Here is a 27,175-nt window from a genome sequence, read left to right on the forward strand (position 1 = left end):
GGCCAAACAGGGCGGGGCACATAACATACCTCCAAGAGGGGGGCACACAGAAAGAGCCCCTGCAAAGGAATGTCAGGGCAAGATGAGAACTTGCACCTGAGCTACGAAGAACCAATTTATCAGTTTGGTCCATTTATGCTCCAGACAGGGAAGAAATGACTAAGCTCTTTCTTCTTTAAACATGTGCAGCCTTTGGTTATAAAAAGAACCGAAATAGTTTTCATCAAAAGGGCCAAATCTCTTTTGCTTTCTTCGTCCACATGTAATGAAATTTCTGCACAACCTAACACAGTAGATTCCACCTGCTAACCCGCCCGGCTGAGCGAGCCCCAGTTCTGAGCTCTTGTGCCGCCGGAGTTGGAGCCAGCGAGCAGGTGAGCAGAGAGCAGACCTGCTTCTGGGAACGCGCGCGGCTAAAAATACCGGACCCGGCTGTCAGATGGAAAAAAGACTGCCAGCCTGTTGGCGGTGGCTGCCACCGCGGCCCGTCCCTTCTCCGTGTTGACAACACAGTCGGTAAGTTTTCCTCTGTCCTCAGGGCAGCTACTCCCTTCTCCATCTCCCTGCTGGCTCCCCCTCTTCTCCTCAGCCTCTCCCTGGGGAGCGTCCCAAGGGGGCAATCCTGGGCCCTTCTCTCCGTCTCGTATTCCCTTGGTGATCTCACCCTGTGTCTGGACTTAAAAGACCATCAATATGCCAACTGCTCTCCGATTTATCTTTCCAGCCCAGACTGCTCTCCTGACCTTGACTCGTAGATCTGCCTACTCGACTTCTCCATTTGTGTGGCTAATAGATTTCTCACCCCGAGGCTCCAACCTGCACTCTTTTAAAAACTTTTAAAACGTTGTGATTTTGGTAAAATACATAATGTAAAGTTTACTCTCTTAGCCATTTCTACGTGTGCATTTGCCCGGCATCGAATACATTCGCAACGTTGTTTGACGAGCACCCCACCATCCCTCTCCAGAATTTTTTCATCTTCACGAAGAGCTTCATTGAAGCCCTTTTTAGAGGCTAAAGGGAAAAAATGTGTCTCTAAAGAACACAGAGAGGTAGGCAATGGGAAGCAGGGTAGAGCACCAGGCTCCCAGCTGATGCCCAAACACCACCTGTGGAAGGGAGGACAGGTGAAGAGACTTGCTCACAGTGCCCCCCAGGCCGATCGTGGTGCACAGACGTCAGCAGCACAGCCTCACCCCAGCGCTGTTTGCAGCTCTCGTGCCACCTGGGTGCTCTGGGAACCTGTGCAGCATGGGGCATCCCCACCCATGCGGCCCCGGGAGGGACTCTGCCACCTGAGCCCTTCGGCCACTCTGTTCTTGACTATCCCGCCTCTGACTGGGGGGCGGGGGTCCAGGGCTGGCCAGGGTTGCTGAGTCCTCTGCAGGTCACCAGGGCTCTTATAGGGAGGGGAGCAGGTGCACAGTGGGACCTTGGGACCTGGAGCCTGAAGGACCGGGGTTCAAACCCCAGCTCACCATTCCCATCCGGGGAAATCACCTGGACTTCTCAGAGGCTCAGCCTCTTCATCCATAAAACGCGGATATAATGCTGCTTAGACCAGAGAGTTGTTCTGAGCTTTACGACAAATGCCCCTGCCCAGTGCACAGCCCTGTGCTGGGTGCTGGGCAGGAGTTCCACACACGCTGACCCCCACCCTCTGCCCGAGGAGGTCCCCTTGGGGAAATGGACTGCCCTCATCTCGCTGCTCACCTTGCTCAACGGCATCTTCAACAAGTTTCTTGAACAAACCCGAAGCTCTCAGGTCAACGATCACGGAGACCTCCTTCTCCAAGGCCTGTAGGCAGGCGGCCAGAGCAATGGCTCCTGATGGGCCGTCTATCTCTTCTGGGGGCTCATGGTTGAAGTGAGTGGGGAAGCCGGCGGTGACGAGCACCGAGCGGGCGTGGGACAGTGACAGGGAGGCCCTCAGCAGCTCACCTTTACAGAGCAGGTGCCCGATCCTCCGGTGGCCTAAAATTATTTGGAAAAAAAAAAAAAATCATAAAACGTCATTGTGTTTCGAGTCGAAACTTATACAAACAGCGGTTTGGTTTTTGATTTCCTTTTGTTTCTCACGTGGATTTGAGGGGTGTGGTAGAGACGGCTGGTCGTTCCCTGGAATGCCTTCTCCTCTGTCCCCTCTCACAAAGGGTAGCTGGTCAACCTCTGCCCAGCAGCAATTCCAGTTAGTGGGGGTGGGGGAGGGGGAGGGCACAGGACTGGGTTCTCTCTGCAGCATTCGGAGAGGGTCAAAGGGAATGTGAATGGAAGTCATGTGCACCCCCTCTGGGCCTGCCACACACCTCCTTGCCTACCCCCCTTCTCGGGTGCTGGGGTGCGACAACCAGCGCCTGCTGGGGGTCACGGGGTGTGATGGCAGAGCTTCTGGTGGGGGCAGGTCCCCCTTCCTGCTGAACGTGAACACTCACCTGGGAAGGCTGCTCTGGGTAGTTGCGTGAGAGCCACACGCTTGTACTGTATTTGAGGAAAGCATCTTGGGGTCAATTTATTATTGTGGTCTTAGCAAATCCTAACTCGTATAAGAACGTCAAAGGAGGAGAGGCAATGGGGCTGCCCTCGTCGGGGAGTCACCAGAAGAAGGCCCTGAGACACGGACTTGGGGGCAGGGATTTTAGTGGGAAGTGAGCCCAGGAACATGAAGTCTGAAGATGGAAGAAGTGTGAAAAAAGGGAGAAAAGCCGCTAAAGAATGCGTGAGTGAGCAAATGAACCCCAAAGGCAGCTGGGGCCTGATCCCGCTGGAGATGCTCTAGGAAACTGTGGGGTACACACCTCAGGACTGTCCTGCCTGAGAACAGGGAGACTGGGCATTGAGGCACCTGCCCCTGTCCCCTGCTGGGTGCAGGTTACCCATCAGGACATAGACTCCCCATCACCCGGGGCTGTGCCTGCTGTGCTGGGTCTGGAGGTACAAGGACATGCTCGGGCGGAGGACAGAGAGATGTGAGCCTAAGTGGGGAAGCTGTCCCATTGGGAACCCCCCACTGCAGCAGCAGGTGAACCCCTGGGGGCAGGGGAGACAGGTGGGGCGCCAGCGGCATCTGCTGTGATGCCTACTGGTGACTGTCAACCTGGTCCCAACTGGGCGGCACAGCCTCCCAGGGCCTGTCACATTTCATCATGACCCTGTCCGTATTCAGGGCACCCCAGATCATATCTGCGCCCCGTGAAGGCAGGATGTGGCTCAGAACTTCCCCCACAAGCTGTGGCTGAAACGAGAGGTGGGCTGAGGGACGCAGCCAGAGGAGGTCAGCTCGGCCTTGAGCTGCCTGGAGAACATGAAGGGACACAGGGTTGGGCTTTCTGTTGTGGGGGGACAGTTCCAGACTTAGAATCCGGAAACTTACATTCAAGCCCAGGTGTCGGAACATGGTAGCTGTGTGACCTTGGCCTCATCCCTGGATTGCTCTGGACCTCAGTTTCCTAGTGGAGCATGGGGGGGGGGGGTCCAGGTGGAGGAGGGTGCAGGGAAAGGGCCCTTCACATACCTCCGGTAGGAGCGCCAACTGAACATTTGTCTGGAGGGCGCTTTGACCTTAGATTGGCATATTCTAGTGGTACCAGCAATTCATGTGTAGGAATTTACCCTCATAAAGTGATTGTGGGGGGGTCCACACACATAGTCAGAAGGCGTTCATCACAGCCTTGTTTGTGGTGCCAAGTGACAGGATAATAATATAAATGGTGGCACATTCCTCAAATGGAATTCTAGGAAAACATTAGAAAGGATGTTGTAGAAAGCTAATGACATGGAAGGATGTTTGCAATATAAAAGGAAAAATATATTTACAATTTGTTTACATATATAGAAAGAATATATATATATTCTTTCTATATATATTCTTTCTATATATATATTCTTTCTATATATATATATATATTCTTTCTCTATATATATTTCTTCAGTCTTACAGGTTTAAGACTGAAGTAAAAGACTTTAAGGGCAAATATTGAACGGCTGATAATGGTTAATTGGGATGAGATTTTGGTAATTTTTTTAATGTTTATTTATTTCTTTTGAGAGAGAGAGAGAGAGCAGAGAAGGGGCAGAGAGAGAGAGGGAGAGAGAGAACCCCAAGCAGGCTCTGCACTGTCAGCACGGAGCCTGAGTCGGGGGGCTCGATCTCACAAACCGACTGAGCCACCCAGGTGCCCCGATTCTGGTCATCTTTACTGCCTGTTTACATTCATTATTTTCTGATGCTTCTCCAACGAGTATGAACTGCTGTTGGTGGAAGGAAAGAAGAACATTTTCGAAGAAAGAAATTGGAATGTAACCTATTTCATAGGATGTGATAACAAAAGTGAGAGGAGGAGAGAGAGAACTTTGTCAAATTTAGAGCAGTGTATGATTTCATCATTTGCGATGATTTTATTATGAGAGAAGCATCATCGCTATGAACCCTGTGTTCCTTCATATTCTCCAGGCACCTCAAATGCAAGCCAACGTCGTCTCAAAAATGACTGAGTGGCTCTAATAGTGAGTAATGCTCAGTATACCACCATTAATCTTGTATCTGCTTATGTAATATAGTAGGAATCAAAAGCATCTATTGTTCTTGGGGATTAAAGATGTTCCTTAATAGACCGTATTGGCACATCCGGACAGTCATGAATCTGCCTTTCCCCCAACCCTCATGCTTCAAACCTTGACACAGTCTGACTAAGCACCGAAGGGGGGCTTTGTGGATGGCCTCCTAGGTCATTCTTAGTAAGTTAGGGTGTGCTGGGTCTACAGTAAATTTGCTTCCTACTTACTTTTTTATCTGAGCTAATGGCAGAGTTAATAATTCATCTTCCCTTATGACCCTTGTGCTGAGTGGAAGAGATATAGCCTGGATAAGAATGTTTGTGAGGGAGAAAGTATTGCGGAAATTAAAAAAAAAAATCCATCCAGGAGATCAACTATGTAAGAGGTGCTCTCTCTCTCTCTCTCTCTCTATATATATATAGCCATAAGCATTCAACTCCGTATATGCATATGTCCTTAAAGGTGCACCTGTGATAGGTATAGATCTCAAAATTACTGTGGGTTTATATGTAAAAGAAACCATACTCTTTGCAGAACCAATGAATGAATGAATGAATGAACGAACAACCTAACAGACATACAAAAAATCAAAAAGCTATGCCCTGTGGTTTTGAAGGAAATTTTGCTACTGTAGACCTTTGATCCCAAACCCAGGGGAGAGAGAAGACTTTTTTTTTTTTTTTAATTTTAGAGAGAAAGAGAGAGCATGAGCGGGGGAGAGGGGCAGAGGGAGAGAGTGAGAGAATCTTAAGTAGGCTCCATGCTCCACGAGAAGTCCAACATTGGACTCAATCCTACAACCCTGGGACCATGACCCGAGCCGAAATCAATAGTCAGACACAACTGACTGAGCCACCCAGGCACCCTGAGATCAGACATTTTTAAGGCTGGTTGCTGGTCCCGGAACTATTTGATTCTTGGCCGCAATATTATTTAACATAAAAAGGCACCCTGGCTGGCTGCTCCATGACTCTGCCCAGCTGCTGCTCTCTGTACCGATGTTACTGTCATCAGCTCTGTCTAGGTGCTGGGACTTTGGCCAGGAGGGTCGATGTCTCCAGGCTGACCTTACCCCTCTGCTCTCCACAGGGGCCCCACCACCATCAATCCAGGTGTCTGCTTAGGAAACAGGGATCAGATGGGCCAGCAGGGAGACCACTATATGCCTTCGCCAGACATTCAAAGTACAAAGAGCTCCCAAGTCTAGAATTACAGCCCATGAGAAGGTGCAGAAGAAATGGGGTGTGAGCCAGGAGAGACCAGAGCACTGTTTTAACTGGCCCAGTGGGACCATGATATACGATTTAAACTCAGATTCCAATTTATGCAACATTTGTTGATCGTGGGCTTTGGAGTCTGTTAGCGTGGATTCAATATCTTCCCCGACCATCTGCTAGGTATGTGGACTTGGGCAAGTTTCTTAACCTTATATGCCTCAGTTTCCTCATCTGTTAAAGTTAATAATAGCCGTCTCATAGGGTCACTGGAAGAATTCAATAAGATGAAATGTGTCAAAGCTTTTAAATTTTTTTGAAAGTTTATTTATTGTGAGAGAAAAAGAGAGAACACAGAGGAGGGGCAGAGAGGAGGAGAGAGAATCCCAAGCAGGATTCGCACTGTCAGCACAGAGCTGGATGTAGGGCTCAAACCCACAAACCATGAGATCACGCTTAATGGCTTAATCAACTGAGCCACCCAGGCGCCCTGAAATGTGTCAAAGCTTTTAACATACGGGGAGAGCAGCTGGGAAGGCTGCACCTTAATTCTCTGGGGAGCACTAGCCAGCAAATTGATGGACTTTCCATGCACATCAGCGCCCTCTGCTGGCCGTATGTTTAAAAATTAGACATTTGGCTCTTCCAAATGGTGCTGCAGGGGAAAGAGAAAAGCCCCTCGACTGGCTTACAGCCAACCTCCTCCTCCTTGCAACCAGAAGACCCCTAGTGGATCTCATGTCTAGAAAGCCAGCAGGCCGCAAGCCATAGAAGGAATGTCCTTTCTCTGAGACTCAATATACAATATACATGTTGCTTCCAAACTCTTGTGAGGCTGTCTCTTGCAGGGTCCTGCCCTACCAGAATCTGCGAGTGGCAACCCAGCCCCCCGCCCTCACCTCTGTTGCCCAGCACAGCCTATTCTGCACCCAACCTCAGGGCAATGGCACAAAAAGAAGGGATTAGGGACACTGAAACCCGGGGGTGACTTGTTTAAATGGTGCCAGTTGACTACCTAGGAACCATACTCCCTCTTTTCGTACCTACCCGGTCCCAACTGAGTCCTGCTGGCAATGTGCCCAATTAATAAGCTCACCTTCCAAAGTCCCTCTTATCTTTAGTGTTGACAATTTTGGGGAAAAAAACATAAATAAAACCCCCCAAAATTATTCATAGTCGAACTACCCAGAGATCACCAACATTAGAATTTTGGTGCATTTTTGGGGGATTCATACACAGTATAAACATTTTTAAAAAATCACACTGTGGGGGCGCCTGGGTGGCTCAGTCGGTTAAGCGGCCGACTTCGGCTCAGGTCATGATCTCACGGTCCGTGAGTTTGAGCCCCGCGTTGGGCTCTGTGCTGACAGCTCAGAGCCTGGAGCCTGTTTCATATTCTGTGTCTCCCTCTCTCTGACCCTCACCGGTTCATGCTCTGTCTCTCTCTGTCTCAAAAATAAATAAATGTTAAAAAATAAAATAAAATTGGGGCACCTGGGTGGCTCAGTCGGTTGAGCGGCTGACATCGGCTCAGGTCACGATCTCGCGGTCCGTGAGTTAGAGCCCCGCGTCAGGCTCTGTGCTGACAGCTCGGAGCCTGGAGCCTGTTTCGGATTCTGTGTCTTCCTCTCTCTGACCCTCCCCCGTTCATGCTCTGTCTCTCTCTAAAATAAAATAAAATAAAATAAATCACACTGTGGGAATGCTCAGTAGAGGCAAAGAGGGAATTTAGGCAGCTGAACCTTGTATATGTAGGTGGAGGTGGAGGGGAAAGACGACTCAAACAAGTATCTTAATGACTCTCAAGTAACTTTTTAAAGAGTTTGGAAAAAAAAAGAGTTTGGATTCTGAATATCTGTTTAAAATTTTTTTTAATTTTTTAATGTTTATTTATTTTTGAGAGAGAGAGAGACACAGAGTGTGAGCAGGAGAGGGTCAGAGAGAGAGGGAGACAGAATCTGAAGCAGGTCCCAGGCTCTGAGCTGTCAGCACAGAGCCCGATATGGGGCTTGAACTCACAAACGATGAGATCAATCTGAGCCAAAGTCAGATGCTTAACCGACTGAGCCACCCAGGTGCCCCTAAATTTTTTAAAATATTTATTTAGTTTTGAGACAGAGAGAGAGAGAGAGAGAGCAGGGTAGGGTCAGAGAGAGAGGGAGATACAGAATTTGAAGCAGGCTCCAGGGTCCGAGCTGTCAGCACAGAGCCCGATGTGGGGCTTGAACTCACGAATCATGAGATCATGACCTCAGCCAAAGTTGGACGCTTAATCGACTGAGCCACCCAGGTGCCCCAAGGCTATGCCTACTTTCTTGGTAAAACAGCAACTTCTTCTCTTTGATAGTGCTAGTTAAATAAAGAGGAATACATTCTTCTTTTCATAAAAAATTCGTACTATAGATGCATGTACTTTGCATGCTGCCTTTTTCACTGACCATTACTTCAATGATGAATTTCTGCAAGTCATTAAGGTGTGAACACTTTGTTTCTTACCTGGGTCTATGGCAATTATAGTCTCTAGTTCTCTAATCTTCTGAACAGCTGAAGCCGATGCGATGCTGTAGTGCAAAGGATCTTGGGAAATGGGATGGACTGCAGGAATTCCCTCAGGGGTAAGACAACTGGGTGGAGCCTCTGTATTCTTCAGGTTGGTCATGACTGCAACCCAGTGCACTGGTGAAAGCCAGCGGGGTCTCTAAAACACACAAGAGGGCCTGAATGCACTCACTTCATTAGACTCAGTTCATTCTCATCTAGCCCACTGTCGGACGGGCAAGATGGCACCATGCATCAACTCTGCCAACAGTGCTTCACGGCTTCTTGCACCAAGTCAGAAAAAACTGTCTTATGGCTAAATCAAGTCCCACTCAAACAAGTGCCTCCAAGTTTTAGGAGAGTGAAGATGAGTTGGGTATGGAAGAAGGGAGAAGGGAGGCACAGCCATAGCTACAGATAGGGCTCTAGGAATTTCCGTCAATTTAATCCCACGGGTATCCGAAAGTACTTACTGAACTCTTACAATGCATGAAGCCATCTTTCTGTACTTTGCTAATAAATAGCTCTCTCTGAACATACCTCCTATTTTTCCCATAGGACTTTTATTTTGATTTGGTATATGCTAACTTTGTTCTTTAAAAAACTCCGCTAACTTTGTTCTTTAAAAAACTCCCCCCCTCCTTCCAAAAAAAAAGGCTCAGTCCATTGAGTGTCTGGCTCTTGATTTCAGCTCAGGTTATGATCCCAGGGTGGCGGTATTGAGCCCCACTTTGGACTCCGTGCTGATCGTGGAGCCTACTTAAGAGTCTCTCTCTTTCTGCCCCTCCCCTGCTTGCATCCTCTCTCTCAAAATAAATAAATAAACTTAAAATATTTTTTAAAAAAGATTCTCTCTCTCTCCCTCTGCCACTGTCCCACTCACACCTTCTCTCTTGCACACTCCCTCCCTCAAAACAAAACACAAACAAAACAACACACCTCTCCCACACTAAATCCTGGGCAATGTGAATCCCGGGCACTCTAGTATAGTTACAAAGAGCTGGCTTTAGAGTGCCAAACAGAGTTGGAGATGAGACTTTATCTTCTCTAAACACGTTTCTTCAACTATATCATAATGATAATGCTTCAGATGGTTGTTGTCAGAACTGGAAAATGCACATAAAAGTGTTTTCTCAAAGTGGTTCGGAGTAAACCTTCAGTAAGTGATGGTTTGCCTCACTGAATCAGGCACAGTATCCTACTCGTCCTATGCTTTTGTGCCTGGCTCATTTAGGTGCTTAATACCTCCTGTCCTTCATTTATGTCTTCTGCTTTCTTCACTGTCATTATCCTAGAGTGCTTCCACTCCTACTCAGCTATGTGCTCCCAGAGATGAGGGACCATCGTTTACTTATCTCAGAATTCGAGTGTCTCAACGCACAAATGTTTCGAATTTCATGGAAAACAGTCACATTTTTTTCAGATTTAACAAAAGTCCAAAGTTAGTCAACACTTCAGAAGGAAAACCTACTGATAACTGCAGAAAGCATTCTAACTTAATTTTTAGACAGGCAAGGACTAAGGATTTTGATGAATGTAATCACTTTAGACAGCATCTCAAACTGATCACTCTAATGCCAGGTACACATCAGAACAGTCAGCTCAGAAGGTGACACAGGGTTTTTCCCCACCAGCTGTGAGGTGTGTAGCTATCACCGAGAGAAGTTTAAATGTTGAAGTTTGAGCATGACTTTTGTAAGTCAGAAATATTCAAGGTCATCCCTAAGCCAATGACGTCACTTGGTCTCATTTACAGTCAGAAAGGCTATTTCCAGCCAGAGCTAAAGGGCTGGAGTTTGCTGCAGAACAGGGCGTCCCCTGTGGCTGGTGGCAGAGAGGAGTGAGGCCACCGTGCTAGACAATATTTACTGCACGTGTGTGGGTGTGTGAACACACATGAGCACACACACACTCAGAAATGACCACACACTCCCTGAGAACTGCATCTTTTCTCATGCAGCATTTTATTCCCAAGATCTGGGTCCATGCCTGGTACATAGCAGGTGCCTAATACATTTAATGTTAGATAATAGAATTCCACAGATCTCATCACCATATTAATCTTCCTGTGTCATGAGGCCATTCTGATAGCTAAACTTATATGAATGATTTCAAAATCAATTAAAGTAACACTAAATTCTATGGATTGTAGTGTGAGCGTGGCTGACCTGGCTAGAATTTTCCAGTATCTATGAAATAGACTGCAATAGTTAATGTTTTATCACATCCCTACCTTACTGTGAGCTAGTTAGGGCGCCCTCGTGTGTCGCTTCGTTGTAATAGCATCCTACACTTGGGGAAAAATTAACTGACTGTATATACATCACTTTCAAATACGGAGGTCCTGCCGGATGAAGATCTGTTCCAAGACCCCCCGTGGACAGGAAACCGCGGATAGCACCGAACCCTACAGACTATGTTTTTCCCTATATGTACATCCCTATGATAAAGTTTAGTTTATAAATTAGGCACAGTAGGATTAAGAAGGCTAATAATAGAGCAATTATAACAATATACTATAATAAAAGTTATGTGAATGTGGTCTCCCTTTCTAAAAATACCTTCCGGTACTGTACGCACCCTTCCTCTTGTGACCCTGTGAAGTGATAACGTGCCTGCGTGAGAGCTGAATGAAGCGAGGTGAGCGACCGCAGGCATTGTGATGGAGTGGGAGGCCACTACTGACCTTCTGACGATTCGTCGGAAGGAGGATCATCTGCTTCTTGACTGCAGTTGACTGTGGGTAACAAACCTCCCGAGGCAGAACTGAAGATGAGGGGGGCCCGCTGCACCTTGCCAACACCACGTGGAATGGTGTGTTTAGCTGTGCTTTTGCCTTCCCTCTTGTTTTCACAAGCCCCACCCACCTTCAAAATGTCTCAGAGAGTCAAGCTAAATATTGGTCTTTCTATCACAATGGGCTGGGAGCCCTCTGCAGTGAGAAATATTTTAATCAAAGCATCCTTGGGCTGAGAGACGAGCTGCTGGTGAGACCCAGCCCTGGGAAGGGAAGAAGGAAGCCAGTGAGATCTGTATGCTTTGTGTTCTGTTTTGTGACTCTGTTTCTTTTTTGTTTTTGATGTTTATTTATTTTTGAGAGAGCATGAGTGGGGGGAAGGGAAGAGGGAAGGGGGGACAGAGGATCCAAAGCCGCCTCTGCGCTGTCAGCGTGAGCAGGGCTCGAATGCAGCGCGCGGACTCACAAACTGTGAGATTGTGACCTGAGCCGAAGTCGGACACTCAACTGACTGAGTCACCCAGGCGCCCATTATGACTCTATTTCTTAAATCACTGCACTGTGAGTCTATGCTTTCAAGAACTACAGCCCCACTGGTTTCTATCGTGGGTCATGGTGATTGTGCCACATAAGCCCAGACACACTGCAGCTGCTGACAGCTTCGAGGCTGGTCATTGGAGAAGGTCAGAACACTGGGACGTCCCCCGGCTGACACACCACAGGCTCCCCATAGTCAGGTCTGGAAAGATCTTTGATTCCCAACCATTCTGCAAATGGAAAAAGAAAATGAAGTCCATCGGATCCTGCCCTGGTAGGTCCCATCCAAGGTGACACACATTGAGTGGTTTATGCTTCTTTCTCCCAGACAAACTCTGGTCCTAGGATTGCTGTCGATGGTACTGGAGAAAAGGAATTGGGACTTTAACAACCCAGGGCGCTTGCTAACTTCTAGCCCATTCTGAGCAGCACAGTTTCCGAACACAGAACCTCAAACCCCTGGTTTGATTGCTGGAGGAGCCTTGGGTGCACTTAGCCCAGCACCTTGTGCACGATGCTAACCAAGCCAGCATTTGTGAGCCCACATTTATCTTGCTACAAGCTGAGTCACATAACGCAGACCTAAACTCTGTTGCTTAACCACCAACAGCACCCCTACTGATGGTCTGGCATCAGAAGGCTCATGAGGACAGCAAAGATGGATGTGTTGGGCCAACCCAGGCCCACCGATGAGATGACAATTCAATGATTCATCAATGCACTTTGCTTTGGGGGCATCTTTCTAAGAGGATCATCTTTCTAAGAGGAAGGTGGCCCCGCTGTTGATTGCATCTTTAGAGAAAGCAGGTTTTGTCTGATTGGCTCATTTTACACAGCTGAGCAAATTCAGTTACACTGAGCTTTGACTCTCACCCAAGACCCAATCCCAGGTTCTCACCAGGTCCTCTGAGAACCACAAAGAGGCCTGGACAGCTGCCACTTTTGGATCTGCTCACTCACTCTCAGACTGACTTAATACCCTGGGGATCAGTTGAAGTGAACATTTGGAACAAAGCCTTCCCCTGCTAAACACGCTGCTGACCAACAGCCTGGATTAGAGGTTGCTCTCAGCTCAAGTCCCGGGACACATAGCTGTGCTGTCACTCTCTACCACCTGCTTCCCCCGACCCTTCAGGTTCACCTTAAGTGCACAGGAGATGATGGGTGAGGCTGACTATTCTGCCAAGGGCAACACCTTTAAACCTGAGGGACCTCTGTAAACCCAGCCCGAAAGCTGCTGCGGGAGTCTGATCCTCGTCCAGGACGCCCAGGACCCCTGGGAAGATGAGGACAAGCCGGGGGAGTTCGGGAACATAGCAGGTTCCCGTCTTCTCGTGCTGAAGTTCAGGGGTGGCTGTCAGAATACTGAATGAGAGTGGACACTCACCCGGGTCGCCGATATGAATGGGATGTCCCTTATTCCCTGGGGAGCAACTGGCCCGTACCAGCCCTTCCAGCTTGTTCTTGGGGATGGGCTGCATTGTGACCACCAGGTGGCAGCAAAAGCCAGCAATGGTGGCACAAGGCGCTGTCCTCTGAAAAGAAATCAAGGAAAACAAGTTGAAAAACAGAATTCACACAGATGGAAAGCCTGAACACCAGGAGTTCAAAGCAGCTGAATGAAAGAGGGGATCCAAGCAGCTATTATAAAATTATAGCTTCTGCTTTTTGTTTGTTTTTAAGACTGATTTAATAATATTATGTTATATTATATTATATTATATTATATTATATTATATTATTTAGTGACAGAGACAGTGCCAGCAGGGGAGAGGCAGAGAGAGAGAGGGAGAGAGAGAATCCCAAGCAGGCTCCTCTCTACCCACGCAGAGCCAGATGGGGGGCTTGAACCCGCAACACTGTGAAATCATGACCTGAGCCAAAATCAAGAGTTGGACGCTCAACCAACCAACTGAGCCATCCCCAGGTGCCCCAAGTTGCTTCTACTTTTATGTGACATAGAAATGAGAAAGCCTGCTGGTATTTATTGGTCTAAAACAGAGAACCTTGTATGTGCTGTGGATGCTCTGGTAGCTTGGAGCAGCTGCAGACCCCCACTTAAAGCAATGTTTTTAACTACAGAAAAAGAAACGCATAGGTTTACAAAGCCAACCAATTATATTGCACATGCAGTTATCAAATTATGAAAAAATGTGATGCAGCGATATGTATCCTTCATTAACAGCTTGGGGAACAAGACAGCAGACCTACCATTATAATTTCGGTGTAGTGATCAACATATAGGATATTTTTGTGCTATCAGACTGGCCATGAGACATGAAACTATCTGGGAGTTCTCTGGGCAGCCACAAAATCACAGGGTCTGCTGATACAACTGCAGTTCCTTGTCTGCATTCATAATCAAAGGAAATGCTCAGTTTCAGTCTGAAGCTATAAAAATAAAGATGTAATTTTTTCCCCATCCAGTTTCATGGGTCCTCTGAATTTTCTCCACAGACCTCTAGGGGTCCGTGGACCGCAGGTGAAGACCTCTAAGTCAGCGGCAGAGGGTTCCAAGGACAAGGGATCTCTCAGGAGGCATTGGGATCTGCTCTGCCTCGTGAGTCCACACTGGGGATGGGGGCCCCACTGAGCCCTGCCTCACTCCTCCTGCCTTAGAATGACCTGTGTGACTTTCACTGGTGGCGGTGTTTGTGGTCTGAATGGTTTCTGGTGGCTGCCGTGGGGCTTATGAATGATTTAGGATGTGGCCAGGATGAAGATCCACTGGGACGTGGCTGCTGCCCAAAGGGCTTGCTGTTGGCACTGAGGGGGGAAAATGCCACCCCAAAATACACCAGTTTGGCATACGGATTGTTTTGAATTAAAGTTACTTGAGAAACCGCCAGTGCAAGAAAAACACTCTACACCCCTTTCCAGCCCCCCCGCTGAAAAGCAGGAAATAATCCTCCCACGTGAAGGGACCCTCCCCGTACCAAGAGGGTAGAAGGCATCTTTATCTCCAGAGATGGGGAATCAAGGCCGAGAGGGCTGTGTAAACAAACCTTGTGACTTCCTTGTGAATTTACTACCCCAGGCTCAAACTTGTCTTACCAATTCTTCACAAATTCATTGTTTCTTTGTCTGAAAGGTGTAAAAGCTATCTGTTTTGGTCACTTCTTTGAGCCTCACATATTTGGGGCTCCTGTAGGTATGACATTAAATTTAGTTTTCTCCTGTTAATCCACCTCCTGTCGATCTAAGTGTTAGACCAGCCAAAGGGCCTAGAAGGGAAGAAGGGACAAGTTTTCCTCTCTGGCAGTCCCTGGTGGCCACAGGATGAAACCTTGGCGTGCCTGCCCGGTTGGTGTCTGAATCACAGCACTGGGGAAGGGACACGCGTCAGGGACTTTCACAGGGGACAGGCAGCGCTCCCCGAGGCTGCCCCTCAGGGCCCCACCTGAATCCAAGATGGCTGCCTGGCCGTATCTCCCAGGAGCCAAGGGCCTGAGGCAACAGTTCTGAACAGAAGGCTATTTGGTAAGTGAGCTGTCATGAGAAAACCATGGCTCCCCTGAGCACTGACCATGGCAGTGATGAACATGCTGTGCAAAGCATCCCTTAATCGTCACACTTCTAGTGACATTTCATAAACGGGAGCCAGGAGTCCTAGGGTACGGTCTGGCTTTGGGATATGGGCGAGTCCTTTTCTCTCTCCAGGCCTCAGTTTCCTCATCTCAATGACAGACTGCCCATGATGTACCTGCTGCCAAGGGCGGTGCGTTTGGGGGCCACCTCTGCCCCAGGGCCCCTGCCAGTGACTGTACTTCTGTCTCCGCCCTTCCCTACCTTTAAGAAAACTGCTCAGGCACATGCTTCACTCATGAAAATTGTTTCTCGTCAGAGGCAGCTTGGGCCTCTCTGGCAGGAGCCCAAACCAGGCAAGTTTCAATAAATGTCCGGAAGCCCAAGACAAAATCTGCAGTCCAAGTCCTCCATAGAGGACCCTGCAGCCGGCCGTTGACGTGGGCTGATTCACACGATGTCCTGGAGGGGGGTCAGGGGAATGAGGGAATCCGGTTCTCCTGCCTTGACAAGCAGTGGCTGGAATGGAACTTCAGAGACACAGCAGGGAGGTGACCCCTAGCAGCGGGCACGTCCCAGGAGAGGCGACCCCCAGGGGCCACCGCTGGCCAAGAACAGAACCCAGCTTTCCTGACAGAAACATAACCCGGCAGCCAACAGGCTGGCCAAGGCCCTGCCACAAATCCCCGGGGCATTTACCTGGCCAGGCACATTCTGCCCGATGCCAGGAAGTTTGAGCCAAGGAGGATTTTCAAAAAGCTCACTGAGATGCTCTAAGTTAAAGGAGCCAGACAAATTCCAGACAGGTTTGGTTTACACGGTTGCCACAATGTCTATAAGGGCTTGACTTGCACACTCAAGGCCACCCTGGGAGCTCACAGCAATCCCAGAGGTGGGCACGAGGGAGGCTGGACATTCCATTTTCCAGATGAGGGGACAAGCTCAGAGAGGTTAACCGCTTGTCGGGTTGCACAGCAAGAGAGTGGCTGAGCTGAGGTCACTTTAGTCTCTGACCTCCTGAGTGCATGTTCTCCCCACCACAGGAAAATACAAGGTGATGCACATTTTCAGGTCATTCTGCCCTTGGAGATTGTGTCCTACCTCGTATGCACCCACGTGACCATGCCCTATGGAGTCTCTTCTGGGGAGCCCCACCTTCTCCAAGGCTGCTTCCAGGGAGGAGCTGCAGTCCGGGAGGAAAGTCACCATGTCCCTCAGCTGCTCCGAGTACTCCTCCAATGAGGTCAGGCTGCCTCTGTGGGCAACAAACTCGTACTTCCGGAACTAGGGACACCCTGTCCTGGGGGGAAGCTCATAGTTCCAGAATCAAGATGGCCCCTGACCGTGCATTTTTAAAAAGAATGGGGGATGGGGTCCCTGGGTGGCGCAGTTGGTTAGGCCTCCGACTCTTGATTTCGGCTCAGATTCATGAGTTTGAACCCCATGTCGGACTCTGCACTGACAGTGTGGAGCCTGCTTGGGATTCTTTCTCTCTCTCTCTCTCTCTCTCTCTCTCTGCTCTTCCCCACTTGTGCTCTCTCTCAAAAATAAATAAGCTTAAAAAAATCTTTTAAAAAAAGAGAATTTTCTGTAGAATTAAAATATTATGGTTTTAAGCCAGTTCTTTATTCACTCCAAAATTATTTTGTTGAGCCATTCCTCTGTGCCAAGCACAAGCCAGGTGATGGGACAACAGTGACAGAGAGGACATCGGCCCAGCCCATAAGAAGTATGCAATCCTACGTTGGCGGTGAGACTGCACTGAAAACAAATACTTGCAACACAGAGCAGTGAGTGTTAACAGTATGGGTGGAGGAGTGACCCACGGAAGGGAGGAACTCATTCTCCCCCACAAAGGGGAAGGTGCTAGAGCTGGATGCTGAGGGATGAATAGGAGTTCACCAGCTGAACAAGGGGGAAAGCACATCCTAGGCAGAGGGAACAGTATGTGAGCAGCATGGAGGCATCAAACATGTGACACACCGTGCGATCTGCTCTAAGCGTCCCCAAGATGGTAGCCTAGGGGGTGCTAGGAAAAAAACAGAAGGAGCTGACCTCAGGTCTGGGTGGGGTCTCTGAAGGACTCTCCTAGCCCAGAGTCCACAAAATGGTAGCAGCAGAATGTTCTGGGGGAGCTTTCTCTCTGGGGAGATGGCTGGGGATGGCTGGAGCGTCATGGGGGAGGGGAGACACTGAGCCAGGGCCTGGTCACTACAGGTGACCAGGTATCAGGCCAAGGTGCAAGTCATGGGAAGGCACTGAAGAGTTTATTTATTTATTTATTTTTATTTTTAAAATTATTTATTTATTTTTGAGAGAGAAGAGAGACAGAGCATGAGCAGGGGAAGGGCAGAGAGACCAAGATACACAGAATCCGTAGGAGGCTCTAGACTCCGAGCTGACAGCACAGAGCCCGATGCAGGGCTTGAACCCACAAACCATGAGATCATGACCTGAGCCGAAGTTGGATGCTTACCCAACTGAGCCACTCAGGCGCTCCATGGCACGAAGATTTTAAGTGGGGGAGTCATGTGATCAGACCTAGCATTTAGGAAAAGTCACTCAGGTGGGCGAGCAGAAGAGATGTGAGCCTGAGCTGGGGTCGTGGGAGGAAGGCGGGCTCGTTGGGATGCTATGGAGGAAGCAGAATCAGTAGGCCCATTTATTCAATATGTTATATTTTCGAAGTCTGTGAGAACATATCCACAGTGTTAATAACGGCTCTCCCTGGGTAGGTACCAGTAGTGCAAGTGTTTTTACTTTCTTCTTCATCCAGTGCTTCCGATTTCTGGCTTGGGTGAGGAAGTGGATGATGGGAGGTGCCAGCGGCATTTCTGCAGCCAGGGCAGGACTATCTTGGTGATCCCCAAGATTTTTCCCAGGGCAAGGGGCAGGGACAGGGCAGGGATGGGAATGGAGGGGAGGACAGCTCATCCCTGAGCAAGAGTCATGGGTGAGGCCTTGTACCAGGTACTGAGCATCCCCATGACTGGACAAAGAGGTCCCCGTTGACAGACACACCTGGCTGCTGCATGTGGCCACTCCCAAGCTTGAACCCTGGTAACCCAAGCATTTTACCTGGTGTCCAGAACAGCGTTCGGGGTAGGCAACGTCCACTTGCCTGGCTCAGTCAGGCCCAGTAGGGGCAGAGGGCCATTGTTGGTTTGGCAGAACTTTTCAAAGGCTAGAGCCAGGGACCTGTGCAGGACCACCATGCTGGCTGGTCGGAGCCCTGAGTTTGGTGAGAGAAGGGACACAGGCATAGTCGGTTGCCTCTTGGTAGAGCCTTTCAATTTTAACTCTTTATCGTAGCACAGCACAGAAAGATGCCCATAAGTGTACAACTTGATGAACACGTAACCGACACCCAGGTCAAGAAACAACATTATCAACATTCCAGAATCCCTCTATGCCGCTTATAGTTCATCACCCCAGCCTCGAAGGTGGCCGCTACCGTGACTTCTAACACCATGGGTTACTTTTGCCTGTTCTTCATATAATGGAATCATACGATGTGAGCCTTTTGAGTCTGGCTTCTGTCACTCAATCGTATGTCCGGGAGATCCATTCATACCTTTGTGTTTGACAACAGCTGGTTCATTCTCATTGCTGTGTGATATACTCATTACCACAATGTATTTACCCAATCCTGTTGTGGATGGAAATTTGAATGGCTTCCAGTTTGGGGTTATTATAAATGGTGCTGCTATGAGCATTTTAATACATGCATGTTGGGGTGCATTTCTGTCTGGCATACCCCTAGGGTTGCAGGGTATATACATGTTCAGCGAAGCGGTTTCCAAAGCGGTTGTACCTATTTATATTGCAAGTTCTTGCTTGTTCCTTATCCTCTCCAGTGCTTGCTGTTGCCTATCTTTTCCATTCCATCCACCCTGGCAGGTGGGTAGTGGCTTCACACTGCGGTTTTAATTTGCATTGCCCTGAAGACCAATGCGGTTGAGTGACTTTCATAGGTTTTATTGGCCATTTGGGTATCCTTTGTGGGAAAGACACTGCTCATGTCTTTTGTCTGGGCAGATTCTTGACTGAGCAGGCTCACAGAATCCTTGACTCCCCCTCCAAGGAGGTAGTCTTACTTCAGCTATGGGGGAAGACACTTGCATGACACCACCTCCTCTGGTAAGGAGCCCTCTTCTGGAATGGGAAGTCCTTTGACAGCTAAACAAACCTGTGTTTGAATCCTGATTCGGCCTCTGACCAGCAGTGTGCCCCTGAGCCTTGGTATTCCCAAGGAGGAGATGGCAGTAATGACACCTGCCTCAAAGAGAACTCTGGGAGTTCATTCCTGTGTGTTAATTACCTAACACACAGGTGTACAGGAAGTAGGGGTTGGAGGCATGAATATGGGCTCTTGCATGGACATTTACAATTATGGTACTGAAGGAATATTTAATGATGGTTTGTAACTTATGGTTAAAGGAACAAAGCTAGATAACAAAACCGTATTTGGGGCATATTCTCCTTTTTATACAGTTCATGAGAGAAATAACTAGAAGGAAATACATCTACATGTTAATCACAGTTATCTCCTGTATCAACACTGCGTGATATTTAATGTTCTCTTCTGTGCTTTTCTCAATTCTAAAATTTACGTAATAAATAGGTATCATTCTGTAACTGGAGGAAAAAACAAACAAGAAAACTTATGGTTTGTTTTTTTTTTTTTTTAAGGAATTATTTCCTTTAAACACACCATCCCAAAGAAAAACATAATTATGCTGCTTTTGGAGAAATAATCTTGGTGACAATTCTCCTAAATGCTAGGTTGCCGTACCAACATGTGGGCATCTCTTTTCCACAACGATACTGTCTGCTAGTATTTTCTCTTTAGCTCTGATATTTTCCTTAGCTCTCTGTGCTAAGTCATTTGTAGACGTAATCACTTATATTTTATACGTAAGGAGAACAAGGCTCAAAGAGATGAAGTGACTTCACACGGCTAGGGCATGGCAGAGCCAGGATTTAAGCCTGAGACAGGGGACCCCTGAGTCCCTCTAGGGTCACCATTGGACTGCAGGCATCGGACCTTTGTAGGATGGGTCCACCACCCATTCTGGCACCTTCCTCCTCAGGGATGGTAGAAAGAAGTGGATACAAGCAGATGCAACTATCCGTCCGGAAAGTTCTAGCACCAGCTTCTGCTCTAACATCCTGGAACTCATTGCCTCAAACCCTCGGTGCCTGCCAATGCTACAGACTTTGAAAATGGGGACGAGCTGGACACTCCCAGCCGCTGAAAGCCCAAGGAAGCTGACTGCATGTCTCGAGCAAGCCCAGCGTGTCTCCAAAAATAGTCTGGAGTGAGGTGGAAGGGAATCCAGCCAGCCTAGAAGCCTGGCTTTCCCTAGCCGCCTCCTTTCTTACCTCCAAAGCCTGTTGTGAGAGCAAATTGGATTTTTAATACCGCAAATCAGAGAGGTATTATGAGCACAAAGCTTCTTTGTTTCCTTTTTAATTAAACGCACTTCAGAGGGCACTGTGTTTTCATTTTGTTCATCTCCACTGCTGATGGTACCAAGTCCCCAGTTGTTCCCATTAGTAACAAGACACCAATAGAGGGCTCAGTGGTGGCTTTTGGAGGGGGGTGGATGAGTGAGGGGAGGGTCTGAACTGATTCCTGTGTTGCCTGGGTCTCTCCGGCTCCATCTAAGGTCATGACAGCTTTTTCTTTGTGAGGAGAAACAAAGTGAGCCTTCCGAGTCCTTTTACCTCAGAGCAAAGTTGTCCATTCTTTTTTTTTTTTAACTTAATGACGGGAGAGGGAAATAAAAAAGCACCTCTAATGTCCCTAATCTGATATAAAGCCCGGAAGACGTAGTCCCGAGCTGAGGTGCTCCAGCTCTTCTGCAGAATGAGCTTCTTTCCTTGCGGAACATTCCATGACAGCGGCTGACTTGGATGGTACACCTTACCCCCACGAGCTCAGTTACCCCTCCCGACAGCTCCTGAGGGAGGACTGAACTGTTACTTTCAGGGTGCAGGTGAGCTTAGGGAGGTCACACACCTTACCCACAGCTACAGCCAGAAGGAGCCAAGCTGGGACTTACGTCCAGACTGGTAGGCTCTGCTCTCTTGGAGCCCCGAGGTGCTAGCAAGCAGTGGGGTTCAGCTGGTGTTTGCTGGTACGTCGTGTACAGGGTTGGGGGAGACTATGACCCTGGTGGCTCTCTACAAAGCACGCTCCCTAGGGCTCACAGCCCTGAGTGGCTCCTTCCCTGTGGACTCTGTCCTCGGCCACGTGCCTTGCTTTGCCAACGGGACGGTAGGAAGTATGACGCAAGCGGGTGTTTGATACGTGCTTGGGCATTACGGCTCCTCCTCCAGGAATCTTGAGCTACCCTGTAAAGAAGTTTGGCTACCACTGCTGGCGAGGCTTCCTAGCAAGAGAGAAGAATTAGGCCGGCCCCAAGTGCTCTGGGCCTCCCAGTAGACACTCCAGACATGTGAGGAAGAAGCCATCATGGATGGTCCAGCCCCAGCAGACATGGTAACACATGAAGCAGAAAAACCCCCCGCTAAGGCCAGCGTCATCGCAGAATATCGCTTAAGCCGGTGAGTCTGGGGTGCTTTGTTATGCAATAATAGAGAATTCTGTTGGTCCAGAAATAGCCACAGAGGCCAGATATGTCAATAAACAGTGAAAACTGTCCTGCTCCAGCACTTTAAACCATGCTACTGGTTTTTCTCTTCGGCGATTCCGGTAACCGGAAGTCTTTCGTATCATGAAATTTTGCTGGGACTTGCGTCAGTGACAGCTTTGACGGCTGTTTTCTCTCGCAGGACCTTTCAGAGCCTTGAGTGTCACTCCTGGAAGAGACTGGGGAGACGGTGCACCCAGAGAGGAACAAAACGGGGAGACGTGGTCTGAATCAAAAACCAGATTAAAATGCAGTGTTATCTGGGGGTGCTTTTCCCCCCGAGGGAAAACCCCTTTCATCATCTGAGGCCATTGGCAGGTCCCCCCGTGGAGTTGGGGTGACCAAGCAGAACCGGTGGTACCGGAGCCACCTGGCAAGGTGTTCACGCCTGAGTCTGGCCCAACTGCCAGACCTGCTGGGACATTAATTAGGGACCCGAGCAAATAGCATCCTGCTCTTACTTCCTGTCTCCCAGGCAGAAGCTACAAGTTTCAGGAATTCCTGGGCCCTGCACCGCTGGTATTTCTAGGGATTTTCTTTCTTTCTTTTTTTTTTTTAAACGTCTATCACTACTTACCCCCAGCCACGCTGGACATATTTCTGATGTCTGGTGTCTTCTGTAGGATCAAGCTCCTTATGGCAGAGGGAAGTGTGAAGGTTATCATGCCGTCTTTGAACGGGCCAGAGTCTGGGTGAAGGAAGGAAGAGGAACAAATGAGAAGCTCAGCTTCCTTGCAGGGGGCAGATTCGACGTCAGGTATCCATCACCACCCCCCACCCCCGGCCCTACCTGGTCCTGGCCCGAGTGGGCATTGTTTGGAGCAAATTCTCCCCACCCTGTTCCCATCCCCTTCATGTCTCAGTTTCTAGTGAGAAACTCCTAACACTTCAAGACCTTTGTTCATGACCTTCCCCTGGCCCAGGATGTCCTCCCTCCCTCCCTCCTGAAGACCTTTCCATTCCTCGGTACAGGTTCCAATCCTCCGCCTCTATGAAGCACCCAGTAGGCTCACGCCGACTGGTTGCCGGGTCTCCTTGCCCCCAGAGCATTCTTTGAGCCACTGACTTCGGCCTGATGTTTTACTGGACTCTGAACCCCCTTCCTCTTTCCCGGGGACACCCCAAGTACCCAGAGAGCAGGTTCACATCTTGGGCCTCCCACGGTGTTACGACAGCCAAAGCACATAGCACACACCAAAAATACTTATGCTGGGATGAACAAGCGACTGCATGCCACGTGCAATCACAAATGAAGGAATAGGCCAGATTTTCTGTCTATGTGTGACTTCTGTTATTTAGATTTAGGTGCCTAGAAGGAACAGATTTTATGTTTTCTTCTTTATATTCCCTGCCCCACCACCCCACCCCGCTACTCCAGGTACAGTGCCTTACAGAGATTTTTGGTGGATGAATAAAAAATACTGCAGATTTTTAAATACAGAGATGGTGTCAAAGCTCCAGGAAATTGCATTCAGAAAGGAATCCTGTATGTTGACTTCTTGTGAAAACTAATGAAAGGAAACCAGTTTAGTTCAGGTTATGGTTGAGTTTAAAACGGAGGAGAGAGGCCAGCAGGGGGAGCTCTCACAGCCCCAACAGGAAGACCTACACCTTACCAAGTCCAATACTACTTTAGCTACTAGTTTGCTGCCCCAGCAGGAGAAGGAAAGGTCTCCTCCTCTCCTGGCAACAGCCCCGCCAATGACAGTCACAGCTCAGCCAATCAGGAGGCGCTACCCTTCGAACTCCCAGTTTACTCCAATGGACTTCTGGATTGTAACAGCTCTCCCATCTTCCCCCTTCCCTCTGGAAAGGAGCTACCTACCTCCCCTTTGCTCCCCGGACTTGCCTCTGGCCTTGCCTGTAGTTTTGCCACAGCTTGCACGTCCTGGGATTGCAATTCTCTGCTATTTCCAAATAAACCCGTTTTTGCTGGTAAAATGGCCGGCAGTTTTCTCTTTAAGGTTAACATGCTCTAGAAAGAGGTTTCAACGTGTCAGCGGAATCTAGGGTTCGACAGATGAAGAGGCGAACGAAATGACAGAGATGAAAAGTCTAGCATAGAGATGTGGCCGATAATATTGCAGTAGTTTTGTGTGGTTAACAGATGGTGACGACAATTACCTTGGTGAGCACTGCACAGTGTATGGAATTGTCAAATCTGTGTTTGTACACCTGAAACTACTACAACATTGTAGGTCACCTATACTTCAATTTACAACCGTCCAGGGCTAGACAGTCTCATTGTGTTGGCCTCCAAGGCACAGCCCATGTCTTCTTCATCTCAATATACTACATGTCTAGCACAGTGCCTGGCACAAAAGTGTAGTTCAGTGTTTGTTGAATGGCTAGCTGACTGACTGCACAGTGGATGAAAGCAGGATTCAAGGGTGGTGTCCCCAGTGAAGGTTCTGGACAAGCCAGATTTTCCACAGCCCTTTCTACCTAGAGAAGAACCCAATGGGATTCCAAACCACCAATGCAGTTTTCAACTCCAATCTCATAGGGAGAAAACCATGCAAACCCCACGGCCATTTTAATGAAAAATTTGAGATCGTATAAAAACTTTAACAAACAAAATATTAGAAGTATTGCCCTGGAAGGGGTAGAGGTGTGTTTTAAACTGACAGTGAGTGCTTTAATAGCCACAGAACAAAGTGCTTCGGGGACACAGAGGAGAGAACAGTTGGTCCTGCTGGGCTGAGGGGGTTGGGTGCTGGGAGGGTCAGGTGAGGTTGGATTCCATTCCCCAGTTGAAGATACTGAGTATTAAAGCAGCTGCTTTGGGAGGTCAAGCCTGAGCTTGTCTGCTGGACTGAGAGAGCCCTCCTGGACCTGGCCGGCCTGACCCCTTGGCCAAGCATCTGAGGCACCGGCTAAGGTCGTGGATGTCTGTGTTTTCCCAGGGTCACTGCAGAAATGTTAGCACCTCAGCCAGGCACTCAGCAAAGGTCGAAGAGAGAACCATTCCATAATCAAGCGGGGACAGTGGCCAGACTCCTCTGGTAATGGCCTTCACTTCATATCTAGAGGAGAGAATAGAACTTACCCCAAACCCACCGAAATGAGAGCCCTCACTGGTACCTGTTAGCTGTCGCCCCTCATTTTTACTCTATAAGACAGCAGGTGGAAGCTGGGAGCTGGTTTGCAAATAAATTGTAGTCAAAAGACCAAAATCTGAGGGTGATTGCCTTTCCTTTCCTTTATTTATTTATTGTTTTAATATAAGTTTAAGTGGATCTAGGTCATTCCTGTAATAATGTTGCTTTGCTGGCCTGGAGATTAAATAAGTGTAGCATGAAATCCTGCCCTGTGAAATGCATGCTGGGAGTGTGCCAGTCACCTGAATATTACCCACTGTGCATGTTGGGAGGGAAAGAAGGCTGAGAACCCCTACCCTACAGAGTCATCCCCCTTGAAGGCAGGGGCCAAATGGAGCATGAAGGACATGCTCATTAGCAATTGTCAATACACCAATGACAGAGTGCCCAGTCATATAATAAATGATGGTAGCTACCACCCTACCATATATGAGAACCCACTGCATGCCAGGCACTGTGCCAGACCCTTTACCCTCTTTGGTTTGCAACCATTGGTTCTTCACCACTGCCCCACAAAAAAGACACTGTTAATCCCATTATGGACAAAGAATGGGGTCTTGGGGAGATCAAAGAAGCTCCCTAAAGTCTGATAACTATTAAGTGGTACAGCCTAAACCCCCAAATAAGTCTAAATTCATGCTTGCTTGACTGACATCTACCTTTCTATGCCTATGTGTCTATATATCCATCCCTCCCTCCTTCCATCCATCCTCTGGTGTTAATAAGAACCACATCCTCAGTAGGAATAGCAAGGACTTTCCCCTTTTCCCCCAAAAGGTGATTCCAGAACCAGAGTCTCTTGAGTCCATATGTTCCTTTGGGGACTGAACACTGAACTTCTCTGGCTTTCCACCAGGGCTTCCAGTGAACTCACTGCTGAGTGGCCCTGCGTGGCCCAAGTGTCTCAATACCCAGTAAGGCCTTACTCTAAGTAAGGGATCTAATCATTGAGCACTAGTTGGACTCTAAGAAGCTTACCCTTCCACTGTGAATTCTTTTTTCTCTTTAGAGAGTAACAAACTATCAAGCCCACAGATATCATCCCCTAGCCTGGGATACACCAGAGAGGGGCCCACAGACCATCAATTCCTTAGAAGGGTCTGACACACCCCAAAGCCCAGTATAAAAATACCTCAGCTATGCCTGTCACAGATGACTGAAATTCCACCATTAGAAAGTCATTTCTCTGCTTTACCCAAGTAATCCAATTCTAGGAATGCATGCTCCAGATGTTCTCAAACAGCCAGGTGGAATGATGGGAGCACATGGCAGCACTATTTGTAAGAGAAACAATGTAGAAACAACCTAATACAGGTTGGGTAAATACATAGAGGGCTGATTAAATAGAGGTATAGCTAAACTATGGTACATCCATACGGCACAATGAGATACTGTGTAACCATTAAAAAGAATGAGGCTACTCTATACACCCGGTATGAAACAATCTCCCAAAGACATAAAATGAACAAGGTAAGGTAAAGGATTCTATGTTGAGTAACACACCCATGATCCATTCAAATGCATGTAAACTATCTCTGTAAAGATGGAAAAGAGCTTGATATCAGTTGTGGCCGCAGAGAGGGAAATTAGGTGGATGGGGTCCTGAGCAGGAGCAGTAGCTGCCACACTGTATTTTAGGTGAGTGGTGCCCTCTGGAGTTGTGCTAGGGGGTGGCCCTGACGGAAGAGGGATTTTCTGCTCTTTATCCTTCCTACAACTTTCAATAGGACAACATGTAAGTATCACATAATTTAAAAACTGGAATTTAATTTAAACATATATAAGGAAGGATAGGATCATATCCTTTTTAAGTAACCTCTACACCCACTGTGGGGCTTGAACTCACAACCTTGAGATCCGGGATCGACTGAGCCAGCCAGGCACCCTAGGTCATTCCTTATGTCATGAGTTTTTTCATTCATTTGGTAAATATTTATTTAGTCCTTACCATGTGGGTGGAATGTGCTGAGCACACAAAGGTGAGTAAAGCAGAACTTATCACTATTAAAGGGCATGTATGCCTGGGGCACCTGGGTGGGTCAGTCGGTTAAGCGTCTGACTCTTGGTTTTGGCTGCAGTCGTGATCTCATGGTTCATGAGTTTGAGCCCTGCATCGGGCTCTGTGCTGACAGAGTGGAGCCTGCTTGGGATTCTCTCTCCTTCTCTCTCTCTGCCCCTCCATCCCTCCCTCTCTCAAAATAAATAAATAAACTTAAAAAAATAGAAAAATAAAAGGCATGCATGCCTGGGAGTGTGGACACCATGGTGATAATAATGACAGCTGTCGCTTACTGGGTGCCTGCTAGGCAC

The 27,175-nt window shown here is 48.2% G+C and overlaps 1 protein-coding gene across 1 annotated transcript in view; it reads right to left on the reverse strand.

The window, feature by feature from the left end:
• DGLUCY (D-glutamate cyclase) overlaps positions 1–26,915 on the reverse strand; it is a 43,909-nt gene extending 16,994 nt beyond the window's left edge. Inside the window, 9 exon segments of the mRNA XM_047079736.1 lie at positions 1,714–1,974; positions 8,265–8,431; positions 8,433–8,466; positions 11,688–11,810; positions 12,968–13,115; positions 16,207–16,405; positions 18,184–18,337; positions 22,342–22,452; positions 22,960–26,915. Of these exon segments, the coding sequence (XP_046935692.1) occupies positions 1,714–1,974; positions 8,265–8,431; positions 8,433–8,466; positions 11,688–11,810; positions 12,968–13,115; positions 16,207–16,405; positions 18,184–18,337; positions 22,342–22,452; positions 22,960–22,996 (1,234 nt within the window). The 5' untranslated portion in view covers positions 22,997–26,915.
• Between the last annotated feature and the right edge of the window lie 260 nt (positions 26,916–27,175).

Source organism: Lynx rufus, unplaced genomic scaffold (assembly GCF_022079265.1).
Source record: "Lynx rufus isolate CCGP_SWC_20201006 ecotype Redwood Valley unplaced genomic scaffold, mLynRuf1.p SCAF_17, whole genome shotgun sequence".
Taxonomy (NCBI): Eukaryota; Metazoa; Chordata; class Mammalia; order Carnivora; family Felidae; genus Lynx; species Lynx rufus.